Source organism: Centroberyx gerrardi, chromosome 23 (assembly GCF_048128805.1).
Source record: "Centroberyx gerrardi isolate f3 chromosome 23, fCenGer3.hap1.cur.20231027, whole genome shotgun sequence".
Lineage (NCBI taxonomy): Eukaryota > Metazoa > Chordata > Actinopteri > Beryciformes > Berycidae > Centroberyx > Centroberyx gerrardi.
The window spans coordinates 2,729,545-2,752,682 of NC_136019.1; the positions used below are offsets into that span (position 1 = coordinate 2,729,545).

Sequence of the window (23,138 nt, forward strand, 5' to 3'; positions counted from 1 at the left end):
AAGATAGATAAAAATAGCACTACTAATAATCACTATCTTTGTGAATTTAGAAAATTAATAGCAGTTGCAATAAAAGAAGACTTAGTCCTGTTTAGTTTTAGGCTTGGAGTTCTAAATCGTCTGCTTGAAGGCAACAGTTCAAACTCACCCCCCGCACCCCTACTTCCAACGTCTATGATTATCTGTTTGGGTAAGAGAAATTCGATGTCGTTTGTTCCTTATAGACCTCTCCAACTTTAGTAAGCAAAATTCCTAATGGAGCAGCACAGGACCCTTTGGGAACGATAACAACCAATACAACCAAAAGGGTCCTTGTGGAAGAAATTAAGCTTTAATCGTTTATATGCATTAAATATATCATTCTTTCTTTAGTGTGAATCTGTTTGCAGAGTGGAAAAGTACTGAATCCTTCATCCAAATTGTTTACCAGATCTTTGTGTTCTGTTGCTGTCTTTATTAGAAAGTCAAGGACATGTGAAACTCACACATACCCCAATTGTTAAACGTTCAACCATCCCTTACACACTCCTTGTATCTGTACTGAAAATCATACTTATATTTTTTTTTTCTGCTTCTCTATACAGAGAGCAAAGAACCTGCCACCAGCTTGTATCTCTGTTCTCTCTTGTGTACAAATAAATCTAGTCATCTACAAGAATCTGAACTCAGTTTTATTGATAACCCTGAGTGATTTCCTTGATCCAAATCTACAACAGAATATTTTTCTTCCACAGTCCTGTATCAGGGCTAGGGTCCAATACTGAAAAGCCTGTCAGTGAAAGAAAAATGCTTTTTTCCATTCATTAACAACTGCCACTGAGCTTGTCCTTGAGCAAGACACTTAACCCCCAAATGCTCCAGCAGAGCTCCCAGTGTGAGAACTGTGAAACAGGATGTTGCTGTAAAAGAGCAAGGTGCACAGCCAACCTCCATGAGGTCATTCAAGGTGAAATATCAATGTTTGTACAAGCTTGGCTGGGCTATGAGGAAACAAACACAACTTTGTGACCAAGTGACATTCCTGGTTTGCAAGTGAGTGTATATTATCAAACACATCTTTACCAGGGTAACAACACTGTAAGAAATGTCCATGTTAACCAGTAATTCATCTAATATTAAGTCCTGGAATCTTCCTTTTGTTAAAATAGCTGAAAAAATATTGAAAAAAACCTTAAAAAGAAATCCAAATGGCAAGATTATTTTACTTTTTTCCAATACAATTCAGTTTAAGGGATTTTCTTGAAACAAGTGGCAATATTTTCTATTACAGCAGATCACGTCACTAATATAAAACTAATGTTGAACTGAAACAAGTTGCATTGTAACAAGTGAAATTATCTCAACTCCATAGCCGATTTGTTCAGTTATTTAAAAAATATGATATCTCATATATGAGATAAAAATAGTTGTTAAATTACTTATTTGTCAACATTTTTTGCAGTGTGTATGTATGTCCTATATAAAGCAATCTCACTGGGAAGGAAGAGATGCAGCATCAAGCTGGTTTACTCTCAACACTTGGGTAAGATTTCAAGGCTTTACTATCTTTCCTCCTGCCAACCTTCAACCTTTTTATGCATTATATCCAATGTATGCATTCCAAATTATAACTGAGAATATTCTGTATAACTTGAACAAAGCATCTTAAAATTGTATTTATTAGATTGGACTTAAGTGTCAGCTTTGCATTATGCAGTCTACTTTGTTATGATGCTTATGCTATATCGCGAAGATAAATAAGAAACTACGATCGTAGCTGAAAGTATAACTTCCACTGACTTAGCGAGGTCTCAAACAAAGAAGATATTTTAAAAAAGTAAATTAAACTTCTTCTATAGTTGGCGCCATCTTTAACAGCAGAACAGTGTAAACAAGCACTAATGCGTGTCCTGCGTTGCTTAGCAGCAAAAACAGTATGATTTGTGTGTGAAAGGGTACAAGCCGACAAATTATCTTTGTTTATGATGTCATCTTGTTAATGAAATACAAGTATATTTATTTAGCATTGACACAGTTAACTGATGTAGGTATAGGCTAGTTTTTAAGTTGCCAGACCAGCTCATAATGACAAACGCTGGTACAGCTGGTGTGTAGAAAATTAAACCAGTGTGAGCTTGTACACCGTATCAAACTGGTTAAACGGGAAACTGGCCCAACCCCACCCACACATATATTAATGGTCAAAATATACAGTATTATGGTCATATTAAAAAAAATGGATGCTTAAAGCCCAGTCGTGACCATATGAGTCCAGAGAGCCTGTAGTGAGCTCTGCCAATCAAAGGTGATGTCAGTGGGTCAGTTGGCTTGACCCAAGATGACAGTGTGTGGGAGAGAATGACTGAATTACAGTCTACTGCTGATTTACATTACATTACATTACATTATTAAGTCTATGAAACATAAAACCACAAATAGGATAAAATCTATATATGGTAGTTGAATTGTAAAAGTAAAAACCAAGGTAGAATTGCATTTGCACTGATGTGATGTGATGTGATGTGATGTGATGTGATGTGATGTGATGTGATGTGAAAAGTAACCATACAAGTCAATAATTCAGAACCACAGATGATTCTGTTTGCTTCTTTGCTTTTGTGAAGCAAAGCTCTCATAACATTAATATATCATTTACTTTATTCCAGCTTTCATTTTATAAGAATTCAGATGTCAATTGATATATTATTTTGGAATAAAACACAGTTTCATTGTTTTTTTTATTGTTTTATTTTTTATTTTTTTATGCCTGTTTTTGCATGTTATCAGTTCCTTAAAATAGTAGTCTTTCTGATTCTCTCTCTGGCATTGTCACAAAATTTGTTTCTGTATCATGTGCAATACATTAATTATTATTAGTTTATTATTAGTTATTTCATATACAGTCAGTTTCTGCCAAGCTCTACTTTTTTGCATTCATATTAATACCATTACTTCTGTTTTTAAGAGTATTAGTATCAGTCATTGAAAGGGCGACCATTTCCAAGAGAAAACATGATTCCAACTGCAACACTCTCTAAATTTGGTAAGTACACTCTAAAATGAAAACTGTTCTTCAATTTCGGCTGCATTTGATTGTACAGCCGCATGAAATAAATGAAGCATTTCAACAGTAAATAGAAAAGAGATAACATAAGCTCAAGCATAAGCTTCAATTACTGCATCACCAACATTGCCAGCACCCAACAGTAAGGAGGTCAAGGGTCAGAGATCACAGCTTCCTGACAATATTGTTGTGGCCAGAGAGAAGTACTGGGAAAGAAATAAAATCAGGGATTTTTTTTAGAGCAATTAGAATGAATAGAAAATGAACAGGATGTAATCTTGTTGCTTCAACTTGGAAGCATTCACTCTGAACTCGGAACACAAACGTGGTTTATTACTTGGTTTTCTACAGTAGAACTGATTGTGCTACTGTGAATTGAACAGATCATTTTTACTGGACTACCAACATCAGTAGATTTGCTGCAATTATTGATTGGCACCTGTGTTGACACACTGTGAGATATCACAACAAAAAATCCCACATGTCCTACCTGTAATCACCACTAGGAGGCTGATGTAAACTGGCCATGTAATCCTACATTTGAATTTAAATTTGTCACTTGTATGTGCAGTTTTTGGCTCAAAATGAAAATTCAAATTCAATAATGTCATTTGCATTTGACATTTCCTACACTAGTATTGACATTTCATTTAAACAGAGATTTGCACGCTTTATTTTTAGCTTTATTCAAATGATGATGCAAATTGGAAAATTAAAATGTATTTCCCGAACTGCATAGACATGTTTCATGTGATTATGCAATAATGGTGTCAAAATTATAATTGATATGTCATTTACCTTATATGGTTTTGCACTCTCTAATAGGGCATTTTACATTTCATTATCAAAAACAATATTATGCTGTAAAGGTGGAAAATGTAAATGGTTATCCAAATGTAAAAAGCGAAACAGCGCCTCCTGTCTTTGCCATTTAATACACTCGCCACTGCGCTGATTCCCTGGCAAAATACAATTATGCCAAGAGGACTGCATTAACATTGTCACAGGCGTCCACCTGTCAATCATCAAGACAGGAGGCGCTGTTTCTCTTTTTACATTTGGATAACCGTTTACATTTTGCCACCTTTACAGCATAATATTGTTTTTGATAATGAAATGTAAAATGCCCTATTAGAGCGTGCAAAACCATATAAGGTAAATGACATATCAATTATAATTTTGACACCATTATTGCATAATCACATGAAACATGCAGTTCGGGAAATACATTTTAATTTTCCAATTTGCATCATCATTTGAATAAAGCTAAAAATAAAGCGTGCAAATCTCTGTTTAAATGAAATGTCAATACTAGTGTAGGAAATGTCAAATGCAAATGACATTATTGAATTTGAATTTTCATTTTGAGCCAAAAACTGCACATACAAGTGACAAATTTAAATTCAAATGTAGGATTACATGGCCAGTTTACATATTATATTTGAATTATGCATGCGATACGCTTCCATACATGACATGACGTGACCGTGGCATTACAATACAATGGGGAGGTGATGACATGATTTACTTCCTAAGAAGACTAGTTTTCAGCTTCTGATGAAATATGTGGAGTGACTTGTCCTACTCTTGCACTTTTTTTTTAAAAGTTGAATCATACTGCAAATTAGCATTCAACTAAACATGACTTGCCTGTGCAGCTGCCTTTGTAACTGTGATCTACTTACTTCCAAAGTAAAGTCCTTTCTTTATGTGGCCTTTCCATTATGTTGTATGTCTGGTATACAGTATGTTGTGGCAAGTTGTTATGTGTTCTATTGTGCTTTTATGATGTGTTTAATTGGGGTTTTATTGTAAATCCTAACTGCAAACCAAATCTCCCCTACATGACAAGTAATTCAGAGTGGAAATAAAGTATCCTCCTTATTTTATTTTATTTTGAAAAAATAAGACATTCTCTGACAAAATGACTGCCATCTTGAAAATAAAACATAGTATGGAACATACTTGAAGTCAACAGCTATCTCAACATGCTTAGCTACAAAATAGTATTAGAGTAAGTGTATTTTTACATTTGTATATTTTATGTTTTGGAATAAAACTGTATTTGTTACATCTACTGCCAGGGCACTGTTGCTTTGACCCTTGACCTCCTTACTATTGGTTATTTCTAATTTTGGGGGAATTCACGTTTATTGTACTGTTGACCTCATAAGTCGCCTGTATAAAAGTGACAGTTAAATGCTTCAAAGAGATGTAGGCAGATGTTAATGCAAAAATGTGAATTCAAATGTCTATCTGAGTCTATCCACATCCATGCCTATGTATACATTTGTGTCTCTATTGCCTCCCTTAGCCGTAAGTGGAAATGGTGGGGAAAGCCTTGCAGAGCTGCTGCAAGACAAGGACTACAAGGAGCTTGTTAAGATTGCAGAGACAGGCCTCCCTTGCACAGACACACCTCAGCATGTTGTTATAGTTGGTGCTGGGATGGCTGGGCTGACTGCTGCAATGCTACTAGGGGATGCCGGGCACAAGGTATGTATTTCACTCACTTAAAGGAGCATTAAGTCATTGATGATTTTTAGCGACCTCTATTGGCAACCAGTAGGAACCAATCTCTGGCACAGCGCAGACCGCGAGAGATAAGCCCCTTCCGCGCAGTTGAAAAAAAGCCATGAAGCCGGCTTATTGGCAGCTTTGAGTTCTGTGTGAACGGGTCAGAGCAGCGTTTTTCAGACACCAATAATCCGCCTTCCGACCGCCATGAAGCCAGTTCAGAGCGGCTTTCTGTGCTGTGTGAAAGGAGAATTTTAAAAAGCCGCAGCTTTGCATTACGCAGTCTACTTTGTTATGACACTTATGCTATATCGCGAAGATAAATAAGAAACTTCGATCGTAGCTGAAAGTATAACTTCCACTGACTTAGCGAGGTCTCAAACAAAGAAGATATTTTAAAAAAGTAAATTAAACTTCTTCTATAGTTGGCGCCATCTTTAACAGCAGAACAGTGTAAACAAGCGCTAATGCGTGTCCTGCATTGCTTAGCAGCAAAAGCAGTATGATTTGTGTGTGAAAGGGTACAAGCCGACAAATTATCTCTGTTTATAACAAACATATTTTATTTATGATGTCATCTTGTTAATGAAATACAAGTATATTTATTTAGCATTGACACAGTTAACTGATGTAGGCATAGGCTAGTTTTTAAGTTGCCAGACCAGCTCATAATGACAAACGCTGGTACAGCTGGTGTGTAGAAAATTAAACCAGTGTGAGCTTGTACACCGTATCAAACTGGTTAAACCGGAAACTGGCCCAACCCCACCCACACATATATTAATGGTCAAAATATACAGTATTATGGTCATATTAAAAAAAATGGATGCAGCCTCTATTCATTCTTAAAGCCCAGTCGTGACCATATGAGTCCAGAGAGCCTGTAGTGAGCTCTGCCAATCAAAGGTGATGTCAGTGGGTCAGTTGGCTTGACCCAAGATGACAGTGTGTGGGAGAGAATCACAGAATTACAGTCTACTGCTGATTTACACCATTAGATTAAGTCAATGAAACATAAAACCACAAATAGGATCAAATCTATATATTGTAGTGGAACTGTAAAAGTAAAAACCAAGGTAGAATTGCATTTGCACTGATGTGATGTGATGTGATGTGATGTGATGTGATGTGATGTGAAAGGTAACCATACTAGAAGCAAGTGGTCGTATTGGAGGACGAGTGCATACCCACAGAAATGAAAAGGAGGGCTGGTATGCAGAACTGGGGCCTATGAGGATCCCAAGCTTCCAGAAGTGAGTACTCTCTTTTATCAGTGAGAGCCACCATAAATCCATTTATTATTGTGAAAACACTGAAGTGAACTTTAGAAATGTTATTAAGAATGTGATGAAACTAAAAGTAAATGTAGTTTGGTAACCTCTACTGTTCAATGTCATTTGGAATGAATGTAATAAGATTATCGTGATCTTCAAACCTTCGAAGAACTGAGTATTTAACAAATCTGTGTAATAAACAGTGTCAATATTTACGGCCATGTGTCAATCACCAGAGTTCTCCAGGCATTTACCATCAAACTGGGTGTGAAGCTGAATAAATTCATTGAGGAGGACAAGAACACATACTACCTGGTAAATGGGGTGCGGCACAAATCTTCCTCAGTAATCGAGAACCCAGACATCCTGAATTACAACCTGCAGGGAAACGAGAAGGGGAAAACAGCTGAGAAGCTCTTATTCCAGGCTCTGAAGAAGGTTTGTAGAGGAGAGACAGAAAATAAACCCATTTTCAGTGGTACAAAATCATCATAATGTTCGTTGTCATTTTGCAGGTGAGGGAGGAGGCGGAAAACAATGGCGTCCAAGCCATGATGGAGAAGTATGATCATTACTCTGTACAGGTAAAGAGATACTACACATCTCTACATTTCTTCTTCGTGGCTATTTGCTCTGGCTCAAACTAGGTATTGATGCATTTGCAACTGGCAGTCTTACTGGTCAAACAAGAGAAATATAGATCAGACTAAGGCTTAGACCAGTTGTAAGCCCTGTGTGGGTGGGATTTATTTTTCTTGAGGAGCTCAGGTAATTTTCATTTACAATTTTTAAGGTAATTTTCAGCAGCATAATTCTGTGATTTTAGTCCCGTAACAGGAGTAACAGTTACAGGACTTCTCAGCAAAGTCCCACTTCCTCTGTCAATTCTAGCACTATCTGGATTGACAGTCTGTTGACTGTAAATGCAAAAAATGACAAATGGGTGAAACTCTTTTCTAACGCACTTTTACTTTCACTCTCATCTTGAAACAGATGACAGTATCTTGAAATACTCCTTCCACCAGTATTTAGATAATGCTCTTTGATTTCAGAACGTTCTTGAAACAAGTTCATTAGGATTGGAAATAAGTGAATTTCTATCACTGCTTCTTTTTATGTCAGCCTCAATATTTATGCAACTGACAGTTCTGCATGAGACTTGTTTTAAGAAAAATAAGACTCCACTGCCAGATGGCAACAATCGCTCTTTGTTGGGCACTCTCCTTCACTGCTGGTTTGTCAATTGACCCATGACACCTCGGAAGGGCTCGATGGCAAAACCAACCTCTTTTGAGCTAGTCCTTAAACACCAAGCAACCCCAAGGCTCTTCAGAGAGATTGCCCTGCAAATCCAATGCAACCGATTTCTACTGGCAGATTCCAGGCTCTCCATCCCTTCAGTTGGCTCTCGAGGAGGAGGGACGGATATTTTGTAAACTTCTGCTTGCGTGCCTTCTCTAGCCTCTCTTCCCATGGCACTGTCAGTTTGGTAGGAACCACCTGCTTTGTGACTTTAGACCAGAGGATGATTTCTGGTCGGAGGGTTGTGGTGGTCATTTCCTCTGGGAATCTGAGCTGCTTCTTGAGTCCTGTCCGAATCTCCCACAGTCACCCACTGTTGCCAAGATGCCTTTGGCATTTGTCTTCTTCGCTGCCCTCTCCCCTGGCCTGAGGAAGTGGATGAAGCAAGATCTGTTGGAATTATGTTTTTCCTTTTTCCTTGCCTGTCCCACGGCCGGCTGAGTCAGTACCTGGTCATGAAGCCACCTGAATTTTCCATCCGTCAGGCTTGCCTGGCAGGAGGAAAGAATGGTCTCACCAAGAAATAAACAACAAAAAAAAGATTTCTTTGTTTTTTTTAATACTCCTGGTCATTAGTAACAATAAACAATGTTTTGATTTTTGACTGACCGTACAGTTTTTGAACAAACATGCTCTACCAATGGTGGAGATATCATTTTGACATTTTGAATACATTGGATGAGGCAGATGGGGTCCCAAGCACATCTTCACCCAGCTTGACACATAAGACAAATCAATAATATCTTATGTTTTATGGTTATATTTAGCTTGATTATAATTTTCTTCCACTAATGCTCATCAAAAATGACAGAAATGATGAACATTAATGAATTTAATAAGAATATAATGAAATGAACAAAAAAATTATAATGTTACCATCACTTAATTGTCAGAAAATGTTTTTCTTACTGTTAATTTATTATTCCATTGATCGACATTTCAACCGTTTGGTTGATCAAGTTTTTAAAAAATTATTACACAGCTATTTTAGAAATAGTTGTAAATGTAGTTATGTCATGCTATTCAGTAACATCTCTGAAGATGTGTTCATCCAAAAATATGTGCTTACCATCGAAAATTCCTCACAAACAATGTCACATATCAGGCGCACTTCTGAAGTTGTTTGCTAGGTGCCAGTTTGCTAGATTAAAGTGGTGTGCTCAGTGGCACCACATGCCCTCTGGTGGATGTTTTTGGGTATAGCATACTTCAACCAAGTGGTAGAGATGTCTCAATCAGGTTCAGTTAGGTTGCATGCATTTTTCAGTGAGTAATTGGAAGTGAGCATGTGATCTACCAATTGGTTGAGAAAACCATTAAAGGGTTGACCCCTCTTGTTTTTGCAGATCTGAATTCCCACATCTGCAGACTAGTAGATAGTACGTTAAATGACTTGTCAAGATGGACATTTTTGCAGTGTGAAGATGTGTGAAAATAAAAACTTCTTTTTAACGTCTTTTTATCTATGCCTTTTTTTAAAATTTTATTTATGTAAAGCACTTTGAATTGCTGTTGTGTATGAAATGTGCTATATAAATAAACTTGCCTTGCCTTGCCTTGCCTAAGTGAGGCTCTAATCTGAAGTGATCTAATGATTTTTAACAGGACTATCTAGTGAGGGAGGGGGACCTGAGTCCAGGAGCTTTGAAGATGATCGGAGACATCCTAGACGAGAGCGGTCTGTTTTACACAGCGCTGACAGACACGATATATGAGCAGGCATATATCAGTGATGACATCAGGTATATACAACGACAACAACTACAACTAGTTTCAGATTTGTAGTCATAATAACATTTCTAGGTTTATTGGAGAAGCCTATTGGATCTTTCACGTAGGACATGGTTTGCTCAGCACTCGTCGCTTTTTACAGCGTAACTCTTGACTAGATATTTAGAGAACACCAAGAAAAAACGTGGAGTTTTCAAGAAGTGGGGAAAGCAGTTATTCCTTGCTTGTTATCTTGCTAGATGTAGAAAATGGTTGGTTACAAACATGCCTCCAGAAGAAAGCTTTTCTACCCTGGGCACTTTACAGATTTGTGTTGTATAAGTTGGGAAATTCCTATACTGCTAAAGTAAATTTTTCCCACATTTTCTTTCCCTTTTGTCTAGCTACTTCCTTTATCCTTTCTACATGCAAGCATTTCATCACAATGCAGAACACAAAAGTCCAGCCAGTCACCGAGCTGGATGCAACGCTGCACCTGCAGTTTGCACAGCAACGCCAAAATTTATTAATCTGCAGTGTAAACCATAGGAAATAATGGGTGTGAAAACGCTTCTGATGTGCTGCCATCATCCTAAACCTTTACCAATAACTAGCACCTTGATAGGGGAAGGGATTATTGTTGTCTTATTTCAAGACAATGTTACTTGCGGCAGCAAACTTGAAGTGAAATATCACTAGAAAAAAGTAAAATTATCTTATCCCATATTTTTTTACTGATTTAAAGGAAAAAAAAAAGATTTCAAGATTCAATACAAGATTAAGTGACTTCATAAGATGACCATTTTTACAGTAAGTCTGTATTTCAGATGACTAAAGTGGACCTCTAATTGGACAATCTATCATGTTTTGTTTTTTACCAGCTACTATGAAGTGACAGGAGGGTTTGACAATCTCCCCAAGGCCTTTCATGAAGCGCTGGATGCTACCCTTCACCTTAACTCTCCAGTCAAGTGCATCCAACACTCACCTGACGGCGTTACCGTGTCATATCATAAACACAGCTCGTCCTCTTTGACCCATCTGAAGGCTGACTTCGTCCTGGTGACTGCCACAGCCAAAGCCACCCTCTTCATCGATTTCCAGCCTCGTCTGTCCCTCAAGAAGACATACGCCCTGAGGTCGGTCCACTACGACAGCTCCACCAAAATCATCCTCACCTTCAGCAAGAAGTTCTGGGAGAAGGACGACATCAGAGGCGGAAGGAGCATCACCGACCGGCCCTCTCGTTTCATCTACTACCCCAGCCACAGTTTCAAGAACAAAAAGATCGGCGTCCTCCTGGCCTCCTACACCTGCTCTGACGACTCCTTCCTCTTCCTGGGGATGAGCGACGAAGAGCTGAAAGAAGTGGCTCTAAATGATTTGGTGAAGATCCACGGCGAGCACATCAGGTCTCTCTGCACAGGAGTTGTGGTGAAGAAGTGGAGCATGGATCCTTACAGCCTGGGTGCTTTCGCTATCTTCACACCATACCAACATGTAGAGTTTGCCAAAGAACTGTTTGCAAGCGAAGGCAAGGTGCACTTTGCCGGGGAGCATACAGCCTTTCCTCACGCCTGGATTGAGACCGCCATGAAATCTGCAATCAGGGCGGCCAAGAACATCAACGACTGTGCAAGCCACAATAGAAAGAGAGAGGTAGTTACAGAAGAGAGTGGATGGGAAGAGAGAGTGTGAGCAGCAGAGAAAAGAACAGGAGACAGTACAGGGTGTTATGGAAAGAATACTGAATCAGAGTTTGGCATTTTGTTTGATCTGTTAATTGAGTGTGTGATCATTGTTCATTTTTGCTTTTCCTTTTTGTCACTGATCATTTTTCAAACTTTGTAGAGAGAGTCACTAGAATTCAAGAACAAAAAAAGCAGAGGATTCATTTTGATTTTGAGGCTTAATTCTGTTTTCAGTGACTGCAATGGTATGTATTAGAAGTGTTTCTTTTCCAAAGGAGATATCCACCATTTGAATAATGGAACACCTACCCCAAACATGATTGCTGGCATGAAAGTACAATTCACTATCATGTATTACTCCAAGTTATCAGTGCTTTTAAGAACTTCTATTGTAAGTCCTTTTATCTGGAATTAAGAAGTAAAATCTTTACAATCTTTACTTACTTACAAACTGTTTTGATGACTTATTTTTGAAATATTGAACAATGAGCGTTAGATAAAACATTTTTCCAACATGGAAATGTGGTGTTTTGGAATGAAACCCTTAAGGACATGAGTTCATTTTTTATTGCAATATTAGATCACGCCAATCAATTAATCAATTAATGTATCAATTAAGCAAATAATCAAATAGTTAATCAGTTAATTAGTTAAACAACCACTGTGGTGTCTGTGCTATGTTCTTGATATTGCTATATGTTGGCAAAGATACACTGATTATCTTTTTATGTAAACTGTTTGATTTTGCCATTAGGGTTAGGGTTAGGGTTAGGGTTAGTGTAGATTATTATTGGTCAGTGCATTCCCGATTGGCTGTCTCTCTGTTCCCTCCTATGTTCCGGTGAGTCACGTGACCCAGCGGACCTGCTAGGGAAGTCAAGTCGGAGTCTTTTTGAAACGGGCTCCGGACTTGGAAGAGGGACGCTGTTCCAGAGCGAGCGAGGCTTGGCTACTTCTGAGCGGCATCGTATGCTAGTGGGGAAAGTCAAATTTGTGGCATTGGTCTAGTATTTTGGGTGTATTGTAGACCTGGTCGTCTGGTGTGTGAACTGAAACGAAATTGTGGGTGACTGTTCTTCCTTACATGAAGCCTCCCGGCTCGCTCTGGAGCAGACCTTGTATCGGGGCTCCTGGTTGTTATATGCTTGTATGCTTTTAGTGCAGGTTTTATGTACGGGGTAGCCTATGTATTTTTGTTTTTCATTTGGGGAAACCTAGCGCTGAGCTATTGATGTTCTTACCTATTGCATCCTAACGCTATTACTTTGCTGGGGTCGATGGGTGTATGGTTTGCTGTGCAATTGTAGTGAATTGTTTAATCCTGCATGGTCTTGGTATGGTAGTATTTCTCCCGCAGTATAATCTTAACTTCTCCCCAGCCGTATAGCAGGATACTCATTGTAGCCAGCTTGGGTTGTTCCCCACCTTTTTGTTGTGTTTTTTTGGTTGCCTTGCCCTAAATAAAATTGTACCTTATCCACTTAGTGTCTGCCATCTATGTGTCCTTAATCACTGAGGTGCTCTACCCAAGCCTTATTAGATATCTAATTTGTTACATTTGTACCAGACAATTTTCCTGTGAGGATCAATAAATCAGTTGTGTAGTTGTTCACTCACTGATTAATTCAATCAACTGTTTTGTCAACATGGGACAGAGTAGATGGAGTTTGTTTCTGTGAGGTTTGGCCTGCTAAACCACTCTCAAGTCTCAACATCTCATATCATGGTTTAGACAAACAACAGCTCTTTATAATAATACTAATACCAATACTAATACTACCAATACAAAGTGCATTGCAGACAGTAAAAGCAAATGAACAAATGAAAGCACAATAAAACGAACAATAAAAATTTCAAAAATGAATTGTAAACACAATTAGAAAGGAATGACCTAGGCAAAAACAGCAGGGATAAAATAGGTCCAAAGTAGATTTTTAGTAAAAGTGATTTAGAAGACTTTGCCAGCCTAAGCTTCAGGCTGTGACTCTGGGTGGGTCAGAGCACCCGAGGGTGCACAGAGACATTGATATCACCAACAGTTATCAACAGTCCAAGTGGATGAGAACAGCATGGGAAGAAGACTTTGGAAAATGTTGTGTAGACCGAAATGAAACAGAAATAAAGTATTGACCACTCTCATTTAATTTCCCACATGCAGATCCTCATTTCCAGTCTTTAGTTACAAAGATAACACGTTAGATTTTATCTACATGTGAAGGGTTCATCAACTGATATACTAATAATAATGAACTAGATTTGTATCGCATTTTTCAAAATGGTTACACAAGCATGATAAAAAACAATTAAAATGTCAGCCATTGATTAAAAACAAAATTAGAAAGGATAAAACAAGAAATATAAATATATCTAAGTCATTACCTGATGTTTATCACTCAAATTATACTTTTAAAATATTGAGGTTGTGACAACCAAGGACCAAGGACTTAAATTTACCCTTTCAAAAGGATCATTATTTGTCCTAAATTTGTATGATCAATCCTTCTGTGAGAGTAGGTATCACTTTTTCAAACGGCTTTCTCATTTTGGAACAAAAGTGTTCACATCATCATCTCATTATTTCCTTACTCCACTGCTTTTGATCTCAACCTACTCTTGCTCAACTTACCCCATCCATCTGATACACCTAGCAGTTTAAAACAAACACAAAGGATTAAACGCCTATCCCAGAGCTATTTGACCCAGGTCTGACTTTAAATAGAGCTGAAGCATGTTTTGTGAATTCTGTGCTGTCAGTCAATTGTCAGAAAATTGTGCAAACCATTTGTCTAAAACATTTCAAGGACAAAATTCTTTAAAACCTGCTGATGTATGCAGAGGTTTTGATTGCTTAAGGGTTGGAGACACAAACTTAGAAGTGGCACGTCACCGGTTCTGTGAGAAAATCTATGTGGAGAAAGTGAATGAGTAACACTCTCATCTTCCTCAATTCCTGTAACTTTAAAATAAAATGAATGAACAAAATATTGGGTCATCTTCCTGATATTGAGTTGCAGCCCTTTTTGCACAATCCACATCTCAACTGTCTCAAAGCTTAAAAATCCTTCTCTAACTCGTCTGCTGCTCTACATCTCCTCCTTTGTGATCGGTATAGATTTAATAAGGGAAATCAATAAGGGATTATGGCTTTTACCTGGATTCACGTCATCAGTGTGCTTCATGAAAAGAGTAAATGTCCCTAATAGTTTTACATTCAGTGTATAAAGGTTAAACTTTTCAAAACACACTTACAGTACAAAGCACTTTACAAAGGAGTAAATAAAAAAAGTCATACATATAGACAGAGGTTGATTTAGATCTAATGCACCCAGTGATGATGCACCACAACCTTCTCTGCAGTATCTCGACTGTCCCTGTCAGCCTTTCAACTGTCTTAATGAAGACAAAATACTAAAAAAATAAAAATAAATACATGTACGCCAGGATGAATGCATCAAACCTCAAAAATAGTGTTTTTTTGACCGTCCTATGACTCACATTCTGAGGAAAGTCTAAAATAAAGATTGACTCACTGCTGACTGATGAAATGCTCTTGATACTAAGGGAGTGTTTGTATGTGTGTGTGTATGTGTGTGTGTGTGTGTGTGTGTGTGTGTGTGCACATGAGTATAGAGTCATGCATCTGGAAAGCCATTCAAATAAGAATTGAAGACGATGGGACTGGAGAAACTATCAACTGTGCCAAGCAAGAAGATGCTCTTTGGCAGATGGTACAAATATTCCACTGATGAGAGAAGCCAAGGCACTCAACTTGAAGTGAAAAAAAATAAAATGCCTTTATTGCATTGGAAAGTTCTATATACAGAACATTTGCTGACCATTTACAGGACATGAAAATTCAAAAACTTCTGTCAGACACATACAGTTAGTTTTCAGAATTGAGAACAGCTGATCATTTGCATCCTCAAATTTGTCTTGTGTGTGTTTCTGTTCCTGTTCCTCCTATTCATTCCACCAGTGAAGAAGACGAGACATGTTTTCTAATCGAAATGGCCCCACATGTGATGCAATGGAAGTTATGTAAGTATTATTTTCTTTCAATAAGATCGTTTAGATCACCGAACTCTTACTCACAAATTTAAAATTCATCTGAACTGGAATATACGACCATCCCTTTATCGTGTAGATGTCGACTTTTACTTGATGGCAGAAGCATAGAGGATTAGAGAAGCAGGCTTGTCTGCAGGTTTGACTTCCCGGATCAACTGGGATAACCTGGGTGGGATTGTTGAATGGGTAATGCTCAACAACCACTGAGATGCCCTTAAGCAAGGCACTGAACCCCCAAGAGCTCCAGGTGGGAGCTGCTCCGTGGCCAACAGAAGAACGCTGGTTGTACTCGGCAGCTCCCAATGTGAATTTATGTAACTGTATGAATGTGAAGCAGGTGGTGTTGAAATAGTGTTGATGGTGTTTTCTCTTACTTGGCTCTTCCCTGTCTGCAGTTATGACTCATTGTAGAGCTATGGTTACACTTCTGCTTTTTCAGCGACATGCTATTTTCAGTATTTGATGTTCTTCACTACATAGTAAATCTGATTGGATTTTACAGAAGTGTTTATTTAGATGTGGGTTTGGCCCTTGCACTCCTCGCTATTGGTTGCTTGTGATGTTGGAATTGAAACTTCTTCTACTGTTGGATTCATAAGTCACTCTTGATAAGAGCATCTGCCAAACGCCTCTATATGTTATGCAGACTGCTGTTTCACATCTATCACATCGCATCACTCTGCATAAAGAAGTCCAGTCATTTTTTGTTGACGTCTAATCAAATTAACAGGCAACACCTTGTTTCAGAAAGACATTACTCCTTGGTTACTGCAGACAGTCCAGTCCAGCTGAAGTAGTTTTTTGGCCGAAGCTTGTAAATTATTTTGGCTAGTAATAAAATAATTTTAAATCAATATCTAATGTCTTTGGTAAATAGACATAAGCAGATAATAAAAAGGATAATGTACAGAAAGCTGGTCATTATTACAAAATAAGCCCCTTCAGGGCGATCAAGCTCTTGATTCTTGATTCACCTTATTGGGACTTCCTGTGATATAATGAGCGGCTCGCTGTACATTATCTCTTCCTCAAAGAACAGACCTGAAGGACAGTGAAGTGTCTCACTTGTAGTTGCTCAACCTGATTTTGGCTCTTGAAGCCCTCGGCACTGTGGAAACTGCTCTATAAAAAGAGCAAGCACACCAAATCATATATCCCTGAATCAATAAAAGTAAGAAAATATACTTGATATTTGAGTTCCCTTTTGGAGTAATTGCTGTATTTTGTATCTGTGTTTCCAGTTCCTCTCACTATACTAGTGCTCATAATGCACCAATGTAGTGCTGGAGATGTCACCCTAAAAGACAGTCTGGCTGATTGCCTGGAGAACAAGGACTATGAGCTGCAGACTGTAAAGACAGGTCTTCCCCACACAGATAAACCACAACACGTTGTTATTGTCGGGGCTGGAATGGCTGGACTGACTGCTGCCAAATTACTGCAGGATGCAGGGCATGAGGTACATGCAGCACTTTGTAACTTAATTTTGCCAACTTAAGTCACCTGCAATTTCTTCAAAAAAGAACCAAAATTTGGTTTAATTCTTGTGCTATCAATTGGAATATTTAATTTTGGAACAAAACTCAACCATAGTTTAGTATCATTATTATACATATATATACATATATATATATATGTACACACATACATACATACATACATACATATATATATATATATATATATATATATATATATAGATGCTTGATATTTGAGTTCCCTTTTGGAGTAATTACTATATTTTATCTTTGTGTTTCTAGTTCCTCTCACTGTACTAGTACTGTACTAGCATATATATATATATTAGTAGCAGTAGTATAGGAATAAATACGGTTATATAAATAACTACGGCTAACCACTCTCCAAATATTGTGTGACTTACCTGGATTTTGTGCTGTTTGAACAAGGTAACCATATTAGAGGCTGATGGTCGTGTTGGAGGACGGGTGCACACCTACAGAAATAAAAAAGAGGGCTGGTATGCCGACCTGGGGGCTATGAGGATCCCAAGTTATCACCGGTGAGTAAAACTTGTCTCAGAGTAACAATCTGTGATATTTTCATATAAATAAACGTCTGTTTTGCTCCTCCATCTCTGATTACTATTACACAGTAGTGGTTCACCCTCATGAAAGTGTGCACATTTCCATCTTGTAGCAATGAGTTCTCATCCCATTCTTACGCTTCTTCCTATATGACAGGAATGTGGCATTAGCCCACTGAGCCACCAGGACACCCCATGATTTATTGCCTGTAGCACGATTAAGTGTCTTGCTCAAAGGCACCTCAACAGTAGTTGTTGGGGGACGGAGGGGACATTCATCATTCAGTGTCCCAGCCCAGATTTCCACAGTTTACCCAACCTTCTAATCACAAGCCCACTCCACTAACCTCTGGGCTACCATCACCTCCTCTCTCAACAGCATTGTCCGCTGGTTCGCAAAAAAACTGGGGATCAAGCTAAATGAATTTGTCATGGATGACATCAACACCTTTTACCTGGTGAACGGGCTGCGGAGGAAGACGTACGCCGTGCAAGAAGACCCTGACGTCCTGAAATACAACCTGATGGAGCGCGAGAGGGGGAAGTCAGCCGACGAACTGTTACAGCAGGCTTTACAGAAGGTACGAAAAAGAGGGAGGGAGAGAGAGAGAGAGTTTGGGCAGCAGTAGTATAGTGTCTAGAAAGCATCCTGTAACTGGAAGGTCACAAGTTTGAATCCTGCCAATAGGTGTCTATCAGCAGCCTTGTCCCTGTTAAAGTGTCCTTGAACAAGATACTGTTCCCATTGAACTCCTACCATTCATTATAAGATGTTATGGATAACAGAATCAGCTACATGCCTTAAATGTAAAATGGGTCATTAAATTTACTTGACCCATAGGCAATTGGAGGTAATGCGTCATTGTGTGTAAACCCAACACCTGTGCAAGTGATATCTTGATGTAAATGATCTTTTCTGCAGGTGAAAGATGAAGTGAAGGCACACGGCTGCAGAGTTGCATTGAAAAAATATGACCACTATTCTGTGAAGGTAAAGCAATGACTTTGTACACAAGAAACTCTCTCTTGTAAAATGATCTATCACATCTCCATTACACATAAGTATGCTAGTATTCCATTGATTATCTGGATGCTGTGACTTTGGCCCTTGCATTGCTAGGGTTGGTTGCTTGTTATGTTTGGTATTGGTTATATCTCGGTATTTAAATCTGCACTAGACAATAATTTTTTTTTAAATTCACCCGTCTTGTCAGCCAAAATCACCAAATGTGGCTCCAATAGAAAAGAGTGTCCCATCCCCACTAATTGAGATGCTCTAGATTTGTCATTTGCCCAAATTAAATTCAGGTATTGGGTTTGGACACTAGCAGGAAGTTGTGGCACACAGGAAGTAATGAATTGAGGGAAATCTCCTTGCCACAGAAAGCTTGGCTCACTAACGATGAGCGAACCTCTGCACAAACTCCTTGTGTAAGTACATCCATTTCAGTGGTGCATGGTCAGTCACTAGCATGAATTTATGACCCAACAGGTGATTTATTTACAATATGCTACAAGAGTCATGCTTGTTCTGGGGGCAGATGTACTCATGAGTTATTTACAGTAGGTTATAAGACTCATAGAACAAGCATGAGCCTTATAACCTACTGTAAATAACTCTGCCCCCAGAAAGGCAAAAGTTAATACATTGTGAATGAAATACCTACAAATAAAAAACATTTGTGTTACCTTTGTCTTTGACAATGCCAGCTCTGCCCATCACGGTCCCGCTTGACGTTTCAAATTGGTCCGCCTCCTCTCTTTTTTGATTGGTCGCCCGATTGAACCAATCATAACAGTTTCTGCCCTGAGAAGATGTTTCTATAAGCAAAACTCCCATCTGTCTCAAAGGCATGGAAGACGGCTGCCCCAGTCCACACTGTGGATCACAATGTAGTTCACAGGCCCCATCATCTCCATCACCTTGTACCACTTGGCTAAGAATTTACATCTATTATTAGGGATTAAGGATTAGGGATTAGGATCAATATTTTTTTTCCAGGCTGAAATTCTTGTACCTGTACTCCTCTGTCATACACTTGGGCTTCCTGGGCCTTCTTCATGTGTTCTCGGACAATGGGCCATGCGTTGTCGCATCTGTTCCATGTGTTTGATTACGAACCTGTGTGGTGAGGGTTGTTGTTCCCATGCTTCTTCAGCTAGGTCCACCTCTGGGTCAGTGCCCATAGAGCAGCTCGAAGGGTGAGAATCCGGTAGAGCTCTGAGGCACTTCTCTAATAGAAAACAACACATGATAAGAGTTGATCCCAGTTTTTACCACAATTTTCCATTCGGGGTCGCCGTGTCACTGTTCTATTGAAGACCTCCACCATATGTGGCACTTTTCCCTGGAGAATGAAGCTGAGAGTCAGTGAAAAACAGAAGATACTTTATTAATGATGTGGAGGAAAAGGGAGTGGAGAATAAAGTAAACTGAAAAGCTGATGAGTCCAGCCAAGTCTTGATCAGCCTCAGAAGGCATGGAGTGAGATACGGAAGGGAAGGAAGGGAATTTCCAGGCTTACAAATCTGTTCGTCCATGATACAATCTGCAGTCTATCTCACACAGTGATAGGTCCCTGGGGACCTATCACTGTGTATCACTGTCAAGGGGTCAAGCACAGAGAATATAGAGCACCCAATCCAATTCACAATCAATGTCCAAGTTCCACAGTTCACAAAACAATTCACACCTCCAAAAGCCAGCCACACTCGTGCCGTGTCTCAGAGATTTGGTTTGACCACTACTCTGCAACCACTGTCCTCATACTGACTGAGCATGTTGGCCGGTCACCTGACTGCTGATGTGGCACACCTGTGCTACCTGCAGCCCTGCCAAAGCAAAGCAGGAACATATTGAACCTCCCACACTCTGCAAAGCTGTCTTTTCTGTCGGAATTGCTACTGTCCCTGGTGATGAAATCTAATGGAACTTTTCCTCTGCTGTGAACAAATGTGCAAAGTTTCATGGCTCACCATATTTGTTTGAAAACCTCATTAGTTAAAGTATTTTATTAATTCATGATTGAATCGAAACTTAAGAGCGAAATATAAAACTGTCTTCTAAACAGCAGAGAGTGAGCGCTCCATCCAGAGAAAGCTTGACTCACCAACGATGGGCGAACCTCTTCACCACTTCTACCCCACCAGACACTAAGAAGAAGACATTTAGTTTACCGACATCATGTTACATGATTTCTGGGTTTTGAAATCCGCAAAAAAACAGTCACCTCTCATTGCCATTTGGGGCCATCAATGTACAAAGTTTGCTAGTACAGCATCATCACAGCTCACCATGTTTGTTTGAAAACTTCACCAGTTCAAGCACTTTATTAATTCAACATGTTTTTTTTAGCATTCCAGGCCCTTTACTCACTGTGGAAAGTCTTAAGTACAAATGTTCATTTTTTCACAGGAGTATCTGATAGCAGAAGGTGGTCTGAGTCGAGAAGCGGTGAGGATGATTGGAGACCTGCTGAATGAAAACAGCCTCCTGTACACGGCATTGACTGAGATGATCTACGATATCAGCGATGACACCAAGTAAGACCAAACATCCAGCTCCATCCAGCTCCATCCGGCTTTTGTCACTGTTCAAAATAGCTATTTTTTTTAAATGACACATCTTCATTGGATGAAATGTGATGTTAAAACATGCTACACTCCCTCTTTCCTCTTCCTAACCCCAAGCAGTGTTTTGACGATACATCCATTTAGTATTCTATAAAATTTGTCCTTGCTAAACCCCAAAGACAAAAAATGGCACACAACATAGCAATACACTTCTCTCTGTGCATGTATACAACAGTATGAATTTGTCTTTTTGTTTTCTAAGATACGATGAAGTGACCGGCGGGACAGATCTCCTCCCCCAAGCTTTTCTCAGCGTCCTCAAATCCACCATCCTCCTCAACTCTAAGGTCAAACGTATCAGCCAATCAGATAATGGTGTAACCATATCGTATCAGGAGGACAACCAATCCTCTTTGTCCCACCTGCCCGCCGACATTGTCCTGGTAACAACCACGGCCAAGGCGGCCCTCTTCATCGACTTCCAACCCCCTCTCTCCACCCACAAGATGGTGGCCCTGAGGTCGGTCCACTATGACAGCTCCACTAAAATCATCCTTACCTTCAGCAAGAGGTTCTGGGAGAAGGACGGCATCAGAGGCGGGAGGAGCATCACCGACCGGCCCTCTCGTTTCATCTACTACCCCAGCCACAGTTTCCCAAAAAATAAGACCATCGGCGTCCTCCTGGCTTCCTACACCTGCTCTGACGACTCCCTCCTATTCCAAGGCGCAAGCGACGAAGACCTGAAAGAGCTGGTTCTGAAAGATTTGGTGCTGATCCATGGCGAGTACGTCAGGTCTCTCTGCACAGGAGTCCTGGTGAAGAAGTGGGGCGCGGATCCTTACAGCCTGGGTGCTTTCGCTCTCTTCACTCCCTACCAACACTTGGATTATGCTAAGGAGCTCTTCCAACACGAGGGTAGGGTGCACTTTGCTGGCGAACACACGGCCTTCCCTCATGCTTGGATCGAGACAGCAATGAAATCTGCAATCAGGGCTGCCAAGAACATCAACAAAGTGGCACACTTGGGGCGTCCGGGTGGCTCAGTGGTCTAAGTTGCGTACCATGTAAATGTAAATTTCTGTGTTCGAATCTGGCCCAGGACCTTTGTCGCATGTCATCCCCCTCTTTATCTCCCAATCTTTCCTGTCTATCTTTACTTCGAACTATCAAATGTGAAAATACATAGCACACATTAGTTTCAGGATTGGTTATAAGGTTTGATTACTTAAACCTGCAAATAAGTGATTTATTTGCAGGTTTAAGTAATTTATGACCTTTGCAATAATATTGCTTTGTCATTTGCTTTTTTGGCTTGAAAACAAAGCTGAAATGCCTTGCAACACCAGCTGCTCATTCATAGCACCGTTCTCCTGCAGCGTTCTCCCACAACCCTCGCAAATATATTAAGGTACGAACAAATGGCTTTCATTCATGAATCAATGCTTTATTTAAGTGCTGAGTGTGCGAGTAGAAACAGACACATTTTAAATACAAAGAGAAAGAGCAGGCAAGTGACACTTTAAGGGTTGGGTCAATATTTTAAGAGTTCTTTTCCAAAGTGCTAAACATCCATTTGGGGGGAAAAAAAATCTTTACTTGAAGTTCAGCATTTCATATCACAGTTGTGAAATGTACACCAGGAAGAATGCATCAAATCTCAAAATCAGTGTTTTGTCAAAGGGTAGAGTTTTTTTTCCACAGAATCCTATGTTTCCTATATTGTGAGGAAAGTTTCAAATAAAGATTGCCGCACTGCTGACTAGTGAAATGCACCTGTTACTGAGGGAATGTGTGCACATGAGGATACAGTCATGCATCCAGAAAATCATTCAAATAAACTTGACTCAATGTTAAGTTAGAGGTTACATAAGCGGACTTGTGACCTGATGGTTGCCGGTTTGAAGCCTAGGCCA

The 23,138-nt window shown here is 39.4% G+C and overlaps 2 protein-coding genes across 2 annotated transcripts; both read left to right on the top strand.

Moving 5' to 3' along the window:
• Positions 1-5,376: 5,376 nt before the first annotated feature.
• LOC139924029 (L-amino-acid oxidase-like) lies at positions 5,377-11,680 on the top strand. Its single transcript, XM_078291581.1, has 6 exons — positions 5,377-5,539; positions 6,701-6,813; positions 7,071-7,272; positions 7,350-7,418; positions 9,742-9,878; positions 10,728-11,680. Exons 1-6 carry the CDS (start codon positions 5,492-5,494, stop codon positions 11,542-11,544), a joined length of 1,386 nt encoding a protein of 461 aa, XP_078147707.1. The 5' UTR covers positions 5,377-5,491; the 3' UTR covers positions 11,545-11,680.
• A 3,864-nt stretch (positions 11,681-15,544) lies between these two features.
• On the top strand, positions 15,545-22,277 carry LOC144537901 (L-amino-acid oxidase-like). The gene is made up of 7 exons (XM_078281817.1): positions 15,545-15,575; positions 16,847-17,064; positions 17,513-17,625; positions 18,029-18,230; positions 18,572-18,640; positions 21,065-21,192; positions 21,485-22,277. Exons 1-7 carry the CDS (start codon positions 15,545-15,547, stop codon positions 22,275-22,277), a joined length of 1,554 nt encoding a protein of 517 aa, XP_078137943.1.
• Positions 22,278-23,138: the final 861 nt, after the last annotated feature.

Bases quoted from the DNA above. Each gene is read 5' to 3' on its own strand.
- LOC139924029 (XM_078291581.1), top strand. From the start codon at position 5,492: ATGGCTGGGCTGACTGCTGCAATGCTACTAGGGGATGCCGGGCACAAG. The intron at 5,540-6,700 runs GTATGTATTTCA...GTGATGTGAAAG, and splicing joins TAGGGGATGCCGGGCACAAG to GTAACCATACTAGAAGCAAG. The intron at 7,419-9,741 runs GTAAAGAGATAC...GATTTTTAACAG, and splicing joins ATGATCATTACTCTGTACAG to GACTATCTAGTGAGGGAGGG.
- LOC144537901 (XM_078281817.1), top strand. From the start codon at position 15,545: ATGGCCCCACATGTGATGCAATGGAAGTTAT. The intron at 18,641-21,064 runs GTAAAGCAATGA...ATTTTTTCACAG, and splicing joins ATGACCACTATTCTGTGAAG to GAGTATCTGATAGCAGAAGG. The intron at 21,193-21,484 runs GTAAGACCAAAC...TTGTTTTCTAAG, and splicing joins GATATCAGCGATGACACCAA to ATACGATGAAGTGACCGGCG.